The sequence below is a fragment of the Sinocyclocheilus anshuiensis genome, unplaced genomic scaffold (assembly GCF_001515605.1).
Source record: "Sinocyclocheilus anshuiensis isolate Anshui unplaced genomic scaffold, SAMN03320099.WGS_v1.1 scaffold546, whole genome shotgun sequence".
Taxonomy (NCBI): Eukaryota; Metazoa; Chordata; class Actinopteri; order Cypriniformes; family Cyprinidae; genus Sinocyclocheilus; species Sinocyclocheilus anshuiensis.
Window position 1 is genome coordinate 654,488 of NW_015542451.1, and position 10,002 is coordinate 664,489.

At 38.4% G+C, this 10,002-nt stretch overlaps 2 protein-coding genes across 2 annotated transcripts in view; both read right to left on the minus strand.

Annotated features, from left to right (window-relative positions):
- Positions 1 to 1,603, minus strand: part of tnfrsf13b (TNF receptor superfamily member 13B) — a 3,496-nt gene extending 1,893 nt beyond the window's left edge. Inside the window, exons 1-3 of the mRNA XM_016493074.1 lie at positions 1,412 to 1,603; positions 1,219 to 1,335; positions 137 to 385 (exon numbers count right to left, since the gene is read on the minus strand). Of these exons, the coding sequence (XP_016348560.1) occupies positions 137 to 385; positions 1,219 to 1,335; positions 1,412 to 1,526 (481 nt within the window). The 5' untranslated portion in view covers positions 1,527 to 1,603. The remainder of the gene's footprint in view (positions 1 to 136; positions 386 to 1,218; positions 1,336 to 1,411) is intronic.
- A 5,325-nt stretch (positions 1,604 to 6,928) lies between these two features.
- Positions 6,929 to 8,843, minus strand: LOC107693649 (somatostatin receptor type 2-like). The gene has a single exon (XM_016493109.1). It carries the CDS (start codon positions 8,798 to 8,800, stop codon positions 7,658 to 7,660), a length of 1,143 nt encoding a protein of 380 aa, XP_016348595.1. The 5' UTR covers positions 8,801 to 8,843; the 3' UTR covers positions 6,929 to 7,657.
- Between the last annotated feature and the right edge of the window lie 1,159 nt (positions 8,844 to 10,002).

Here is a 10,002-nt window from a genome sequence, read left to right on the forward strand (position 1 = left end):
CAGATAGATAGATAGATAGATAGATAGATAGATCGATAGATAGATAGATAGATAGATAGATAGATAGATAGATATGATGCTGAATATGTTTTGAGGTGTCCCACAGATAGTGTAGCTAAATAGTGTTGTTATTGACCTTTGGATGATTGTCCGTGTTTGTTGGGCTGCTGTTTCTTGGTGTCCAGCTGCGGCTGCTGTTTGGCTCTCTTGAGCAGCAGCAGGAAAGCAGCGGTCAGCGTGAACACCAGCGCGGTGATGCAGAGGCCTAGCAGCGAGTACAGCAGCGCCTCCGAGTACAGCGCTGATCCGGGCACTGAGCGCCCTCTGTCGGTCACCAGCTGCACTGTAGACCCGCCGACAGGCCTCTGCGTCACGGACACAGCACCTGCGGCCATCAAGGTTTATAGACATGAGTTTTAGCTGTACAACAGACACTTTCTAAAACAAGTTAAGTACAAATGTATCCAAGGTTTTACTACAAATAAAACCAAAAACCATGGTTACTATAGTTAAACCATAGTAACTTCAAATTAACCCCGGTCATTACACTTTTACTATAATAAAATCATGGTTAATTTTGGTAAGGGGTATAATCACATTAGACTGTTTAGGCAGCTGGTAGTATTTAATTGAAGCTTGTTTCCGCCACAGACTACTAAAAAAGTAATTGCGACTTTTTATCTCACAATTCTGACTTTTACTTATCGCAATTCTGAGTAGCCCATATATCTCACAATTCAGCCTTTTTTCTTGTAGTTATGAATTTTTCCCCTCAGAAGGGCAAGGAAAATTGTGAGATGTAAAGTCGGAATTCTGAAGAAAAATGTAATTGCAAGATGTAAACTCAGAATTAGAAAAATATATATATGAATTGCCAGTTGCAAACTTTGCAAAAAAATCAGAATTGTGAGACAAACTCAGAATTCAGAAAAAAAAAGTCTAAATTGCCAGATGCAAACTCAGAATTCTGAAAATAAAAGTCAGAATTGCGAGACATAAATTCAGAAGTCTAAAAATAACAGTCAGAATTGCAAGATGTAAACTCAGAATTGTGAAGAAAAAGAAAAGTCAGAATTGCGCATTTAAGCCTACAACTTGCAATTAAGAGCTATAAATGCACAATCGTGAAAAAGAAAACTCAGGCAGAAACAAGCTTCCATATTTGGAACCATGTGCTTCTGTGGGTCATTTCCTCATTGATGCAGATGCTTGACTCACTCCTGCATGCGTCTGCGCAGGCCGCCGGGTGACTGCCGCACAGCTCGGAGCACTTCAGACACTTCTTCAGCAGCGTGTCGTAGAACTGACCGGACACGGCTTTACATCTCCAGGCCACTGCCACACAGCATCACACGCCCTTCATCAGACCATGATCTTCACATGCGTGAGCTGAAGACAGCTGAAGACTTACCGCAGAACTCAGAGCAGCGTGTCAGAATCGTGGAGTCGTGACAGATCATTCTGCAGGACACACACTCTCGCAGCAGCCTGTCCATATACTGACCCTCCGGACAGCTCTGTGCCATCACTCAGTCCCCCGACAATTACCCGCACAGCCCACACACACACGGAGTATTACCACAGTAATTGCCCATTTCCATTAGACTGGCTTCATATTACATGGGTTATACTTGTTTTACTTTGAACTAGAAAAAATATTATATTTATGTAATTTGGTTGCTTTATATATATATAGTATATATATCAAATGTATAATAATATATTTTAATTTTTTATCATGATATTTTCATATTTCATATTATTTTCATATCATTGCATATAAAAATTACATAGTTACATATCATACTATAACTATTACATAGCATACTATTACACACACACACACACACACACACACATATATATATATATATATATGTATATATATATCCCAATTTATCACACAAATAAATCTAAGAACATGAAAACCCGAAACACTCTGGAACTGAAAAATTTAATTAAATGCTACACACACACACTTAAATGCTACACACACACACTTAAATGCTACACACACACACACACACACACACACACACACACACACACACACACTCACACAATCAAATTGTCCTATCCTAACAAACCATACATCAATGGAAAGCTTATTTATTCAGCTTTCATATGATGTATACATCTCAATTTTAAAAAATTGACCCTTATGACTGGTTTTGTGCTCCAGGGTCACACATATATTGTAATAATATATGTATAATATTTAGTTCAGTAAATGTTTTTCAATATATATTGAATGATATTTTAATGCCATGTTATTGTTTTATAATAACTGTATATTTTAGAATATTTTAATGTCAAATTGTTTCAAAAAATAAAATAATAATAATTTTTTGAACAGGTTATTTGTTTGATCAGAGCATCGACACAGTAACGTTTTGACTAAGTTTGGGCTGGAAACTGACAAATGCTAGACATAAGCTAGTACAAGCTCTTGTTTCAGGTAATTATGATGCATCACGCGGCTTCTGTTTCTTGTAGGCGCTCACGAGACAGAATTGTAAAGACACATTCAAACAAATTATCTTCCAGCTGAACGCTCTCATGCTGCAACGTGAAATAAATGACTAGACGAGGGAGAGAAATTATTCATATAAAGATGAGTCAGGTTTAAAATGAAGATGCATTATCCTCGGGTGACACATCGCTGGAGTTTTGTTTCAAAAGATGAATAAAGCTCCCTAATGTTTGCAGACAACACAAAGAGCGTTCCCGAACTGTTTTATTTCACACAGACACCAAATCGACACGGTGTTGCATTCAAGGCAAAACTGATCGCACACTCTTTTGAGCACATCCTTGCACCTGCAGTTCTTTTAAATAGACCTCAAGTAGACGAGTGTTTTTCTTAGACTACCTACAGAAACCGGCAGAAAACCTATTCTACTGGCAACAGGAAGGTCTGGTGAGCATGACAGCGCAGACACTGAGCCACAGAGACAGATGGTGTGTCCTCGCCGGAAGAACTCGGTCCATACTCCACACCTGTTGACTCCGAATGACAGCAAAAGCCTCGTTTTGAATAAACACTGCTTTGACTAATGTCTTTGGTTTCATTGTGTGCCAGTCAAGAGAAACACGAGGTTTAAATGTTAGTTGCAAGGCACAGGGGTTTCATTTGATGTTAATAGTAGCCTATTTATTGATTATACTTTACAATAAACCTAAAACTGTCCATAAAAATATGTATATTTGAAGTATGCCAGTATTACGCTGATCTAGATATTGCCTAATGGTTTTATTTAGTGCCGTTCAAATCGTTTGAGATCACTAAGATTTTTTATTTATTTATTTTTTAAGGAAATTAATATTTGTATTCATCAAGTACGCACGCGTTAAAACGAACAAAAGTGACAGTCAAGACATTTGTAATGTTACAAACGAGTTCTATGTCAAATAAATGCTGTTCTTTTGAACTTTCTATTCATCTGTGAATCTTGAAAAATAAAATGCATCACAGTTTCCACAAAAACATTGTGTTTTTAACATTGATAATAATCAGAAATATTTCTAATAATCAGCATATTAGAATGATTTCTGAAGATCATGTGACACTGAAGACTGGAGTAGTGATGCTGGAAATACAGCTGCGCATCACAGAAATAAATTACATTTTAACAGATATTCACATAAAAAACTGCTATTTTAAATTGTAATAATATTTCACATTTTGTACTGTATTTTTGTTTAAATAAATGCATATAATATTTATATTTATATAATCATACAATCATAAACTGAGCAAAAAAAAGACACTTGCATTGCATTCATATGGGTTGTAAGTATACTGAGCTTGATTTGATAATTATACTGCATATACACAAGTCAAACTGAGCATTGTTCACACACAAGCTTTTATTTGTTTGGTAAATGAATGTAATGCACTTCATTTTTGTCAATAACAACACTGAAAAAGGTTGGCGGTTACTCAGTCACATGATTCTCAACAATTGTCAATAACTACAGGTCATAAACATGATGCATAATCCATATACAAGCCAAAAGATACAAAGCCATCTAAGGCAAGTCTACAATCCTTTACTTTTTAAATAGAAAGCGAAACCCAAACTGGACAACAGGGGGAGACATTTTGCAACAATATGATTGCAAAAAAAAAATATTTTTTTGTCATACATCTTTATAAGTCAAGATTTTCTGATGTGTCATTATTACAGCAGTTAGTCAGTTGTGTTGAATTTGACTCACAGATTACAAACAAGATGAATTTCTCTGTAATGTGTTTGTAAACTGGGGATTATTTTACATGATTATTTTACATGACCAGCCACTTTTAAACACAAATGCATACACATAACTTTAGAATATTATATATTGCACCTCACAAATGGCATAATATTACATTTTGGTAATTTGCATTATTTTGTATTTTGATTGAAGCTTTAAAAAAAATGTAATGTTAAATGGGAAACACTTTAGATTAAGGTTTCATTTATTAACTAAACATGAACTAACAATGAACAATACTCCTACTACAGCCTTTATTAATCTTAATCAATGTTAATTTCAAAATTTACTAATATGTTTTTAAATCATATGTAATTGTACAATATAATTGTATTTCTATTAGTGCATTAACCAATATTAATAATTGCTTCAAAATATATCACTGGTTTATGTTAGACAATGCATTGCTCATGCTAACAAACGAGACCTTTTTATAAAATTGTATTGTTAAAAGTTATAAAATATGTAATGTTCTCTACTTAAAGAAAGGATCATTTAAAATGGGTTTGCGCCTTTGTAAAATTTAATTAAAAAGCAATCGTGCTTTCTCCACAAATGACCTGACAACAAGAGCGTGTGAGGAATCATTTAATTAGACCTGAGGATTATTCTGTTTAAGTGGATTGTAATAAATTGGATTTTTAAAATAAACAGCTGGGCCAGAATTGAGCTGTGGCAGCTTAGCAACGAGGAGAATGACAGGCACTTCTCAGCCTGACGTGAAGCTATGCTACATCCTTATGATCGCACTCACACACATTCTCCACACAGTCCATAATCCATAATAACGCTTCCTCCAGTGAAAAAGTGTTCTGGTCTGAATCAGGAGAGAAATCTGCACAGATCAAGCACAAATATATGGCTGGATTTTGATGTGAGAGACGACAGGAGACGCACTTTTTCACTGGAGGAAGCGTTATTATGGATTATAGACTCGTATTTTTGTTAAAAAACGTCTTGATGGATTTGCTTCAGCTTTTGTCTTCTCCAGATGTTAACTGATGGACTGGAGTGCTGTGGATTACTTGTGGATTATTGTGATGTTTTTATCAGCTGTTTGGACTATCATTCTGACGGCACCCATTCACTGCAGAGCATCCATTGCTGAGACACTGATGCAATGCTACAAATCTGATGAAGAAACAAACTCATCTACATCTCGGATGACCTGAGGGAGAGTATATTTTAAGACAATTTTCATTTTTGGGTGTACTGTTCCTTTAATCAAACAGATGTATGGTATGATGAAGAATGACAGACATCTTTGAAATCTGTCATTAACATTAAGCTAATGCTTTTGTACCCACACCATCAGACTCACCAGAGAACTCTAGGCAACTTGACATGAGATACAACACGGAAACATGACACACTGTGACACACCCGGTCAAAGGCACACTGAACTCAACTCAAAGTACTTGACAAATAACCACTTTGCCGTCATCAGTATTTCCCCAGGTTTCAAAATGTGTTTGTTTGGATCCTAGAAAAAACCTGAACGTGAACTCATTCACTTTGCAACACTTGCAGTGTAACAGATCTGATTCTGGCCTTTAGAAATCAGACACACTAAAGAAACAAGTTCAGTTTTAGCCCTTCGCAAATGTTAAAATGATCTAAACCCCTCAAATGGGCATGAGCTGAATACGTTCTGTTGACGCCAGCTCAATATTTACACATTATACAGCTTTGTGAGCAACAGCGGTTTTAAATCAGCAACTTATTCACAAGCACACAACAGCAGATGAATTGATTGTACATTCAGGTGGAGGGTTTATTGTTAAAGCTCTATGAATGAACGCACACGGTTTCTGCGTGATTATTTAAGGCACTTGCAGCGTTGTTTTATCAGCCTTGCTAGAATAAATAATTGTTTTTAAAGTCCTCCAAGCAATGCACATGTAAAGCAGCTGCTCTGATGCTATTCATCGTCACCACAGAACAGTCCATGTGTAGTGATGCTTCCACATTATTGTGATGGGATGCATTCAGCACAATGATGGTTAAAGGCTGTACATCTTATGTTTTATAATGAGGTATATTTTTTACAAGAAGAACTGCGTAATTATGCACTTGTTTGAATACTTTTCTCAGAATAACGAGTGAACTGCATGCCCTCTTGCATTCTCTGTCTGGCTCACTGACACTCATTGCTATGACTAGGTGAGTGAGCATGGACTTGTGTTTGTGACAGCAGGAGCCAGGATTTCTTTGCATCTCATTTGCCAGATGATGAATGCTGATTCAGTACCACCAATGGCCATACGGTGACTTCATACTTTATTTGCACAATTAGAACATAATAAAAAGTTCTATAACTTTCTAAAGGTCAGGTAATGATAAAGCTCTAAATGAAACTAAACATTAATCTAAAGCTCTGTTTCAAAACCTAGTGTGCATTTATGGCCATAATGACTCCTGATTCAGGCATTAGTATGTTGCAAAGGTAACAGCAATCCTCTAATAAGCATAAAAACACATAACACACAAAATATGGGTAAAATAGGAAATTAGACTTTTAATTAGACTTCCCTATGATTTCTTTTTTCACTGTGCATTCTAAGATTGCCTTTTTTATGAAGGATACTGTATAAATACAGCCTTAGAAATTTCCCAAGAAGGAGGTATCTTAAATGGTGCTGCCTACACTTTTTGGAGCGGCATATAATGCTGTTTAAGTAGGAAGCTTAGTAAGTTTTGTAACAGAGCCCATCTTTTCCTCCCCCTCTCCTCTGAACCTTATGAACATTTGCTCTACCAAAATAAAACTCTACTGGGAACCAGAGGCGAAATGATATGCATGTAAACAAGATATTCTAAGCATAATTCACTAAATAAACAACAAATAAATATGCCACCGATACATACATCTTTTTTTTTTTTTTTAGATTTCGGAGATGTTTTATATTCAGTGATTTGGCCTTGTCAAGCACTCACTCATCTTGTATTCATCATCACAAAAAGCCTTGAATAATAAGAAGCCTCTAACAAGCTTGGCCTTGTGTTTCCATAAAGAGAATGAAATCATGTTTATCTAATGAGGGCCGTGATCTTGAATTGGCGGTAGACTTATCTCTTAACATTAAAGACAATTTTGGCACTGAAGTGAACATACACACATAAGAAACACAACAGCTTCAGAATTTCTTCAGACAGTTACACCGAATAGAGTTATTTACAGTAAACGACATTCGTTTGCTCATCGCTTAAATACACGAGATAAGTCAGATCAAGTTCATGCAAGTGGACATTTTAAGACACTAGGATGTCCTAAAAATGGGGTTTGGGTTGCGTTTAGATGTGTATTGTTGCTCTTAAATACTAAATCTCTCCCAGCGCAGGTGGTTTAACAAACAGATTTCATGTAACATCTATCTCAGCAGTGGCTTTTATCTCCTCAGATGCTGGTTTGAAGGTCTCCGTTGAGCAGCGCGGCGTTGTGCGTTTCCGTCATGACGTCGTTGACCATTCGAGTCCTGTCCTGTCGACTGTCGCTGCGCTCGATCTCATCCAAGCCGCCGACTCTTTTAAGACACAGGACGTTTTGGAAGCTCTTCTTGAAGTTGTCCGACAAGAAGGCGTAGAGGATGGGGTTGGCGCAGCTGTTGGCGTAACCCAGCACCACCACGAAGTCAAAGGTGCTCTTCAGCACAGGTGTGGTGGGAACGGTTCCGGTCACAGAGGTCACATTGAACACGTAGAAAGGTAACCAGCATAAGACGAACACCACTACTACGATAGACACCATACGGGTGACTTTCCGCTCAGAGCGCTTTCGTTTGGTGGAGCTGACTCGCATGCCAGAGGATTTCACCTTTATGACGATGAGCAGGTAGCACATGGAGATGACTATCAGTGGTAAGAAAAACCCCATGAAGAAGGTGTAGAAGATGAAAGCGGTGTAGTAGGTGTTCTGTGGCTCCGGCCACAACATGGTACACGTCCTTGCCTCATTCTTTTTGGTGTTCACACCGCTGTAGATCATAATCGGTAGGTTGACCAGCAGAGAAATGCCCCACATGGCCAGGCTGATGATTTTGGCCATGCGCGGCTTTCGCCATTTGGTGGATTTGATCGGATGCACCACGGCCAAGTATCGATCGAAGCTCATGACCGTCAAAAAGAAGATGCTGGTGAACTGGTTCATGGAGTCCACGGTTAGGACGACGCGGCATATCGCCGATCCAAAGGGCCAGTGGAGCAGCGAGAGCTGAATGGCGATGAAAGGCAAGCTCAGCATGCACAGGACATCCGCCACGGCCAGGTTCAGAATGTAGATGTTCGTGACGGTCTTCATCTTGGCGTAGCGCAGGATGACGTAAATGACCAGGGCATTCCCACAGAGCCCCACCGTGCAGACGACGAAGTATACAAACGTGATGACTGCTGAGCTGGTTTGGTCGAAGCCAGGGTGGGTGCTATTGTGAGGGTAAATCTCCAGACCAAAGTCAGACTCGTTTCCGGGGAAGAAACTATCATTGAGCAGGCGGTCAGGGAGGGACATGTTGGAATTGGGCATAAACGTCCATTTCGTGTCCATTTTGGCAGTGTTCTGTAGTGTTTATTCACCGGGAAAAGGCTTATGAAGATTCATCCAAGGCTCAGATGAACGAATGAATGAATCTAAAAGTGAAGTACTGCAGTGTCCATCCAAATCATGTCTGTCTTCATCCCATACATTACCACAGCATCTTAAACTGAGAAAGAACAGCTCTACAGAAACCCAGCTGAGATCTACACTTAAACAGACTCTCTTTGACGGTTCAATCATCTATTTAGCAATTAAATAGACTATTCTGTTTCCTCATTCTACAGTGGCTATCATATGATTTTCAACCAGTACACGACATGTCTAAATATATAACGTCAAAATGGCAAATAGCCTATGAATCAAAATCATTTTGGCATTGGCTAAAACAGCCACCTACGACTAGTCTAGCAATTTTACCTAAAAACGTCTATTAAAAATTCGTAGAATTACTAGCGTTCACTTTTTATGCACAAATAAAAAGTTAAATAATAAATAATATACTGACAACTGCATGCCATGCGAATTAGAAAGCTGTAATAAATAAATAAATACGCATAAAAAAGACCCTGCACTGATGCATTTCATTTTAATTATTTACCTGTAGTTTTTGGACGCCTTTGGAGATCCATTCCTGGAATATGACAGCTTCACATGCTTCCACTGACCACCATAACATCACCGCAAAACTGTACGAGCAAGTGCGAAATCCTCCTAAGAATAAACGACGCTCGGACTTGACGCCTCCTGATAAGCCAGCGCGCGTGCGTTCGTGCGTCAGGACACCGGCAGTTCGCCTCAGATAACAGACGATCGTTATTTCTGTGGAGAAACAAACTAAAACACTCCGCGTGCAGATGGAGCTGCTGATCCGCCGAGGGCTCGCGCTTCTTGATATACCCTGCGCCGCGGACGAGATGCATTAATCTCAACGACGTGAAAGGCTATATTCAGTTGTTTTTGCTGTGTGGTCTTGATAAGGATACGGGAATATGGCAGGGGTCAAACTAATTATTTATACGAATCCCCCCCCCCAAAAAAGATGTTTAAAATTAGATTGGAATTAAAATAAATGCATGTGGGAATAAATTCAGAGACTTCAAATGAGTCATATCATGAGAAATCATATCTTCCCTGCATTCTTTGAGATAAAAGAGGTTGATGTACTACTATACTGTGTGAACTCGAAACTTGCACCATGTATTGAAACCAAG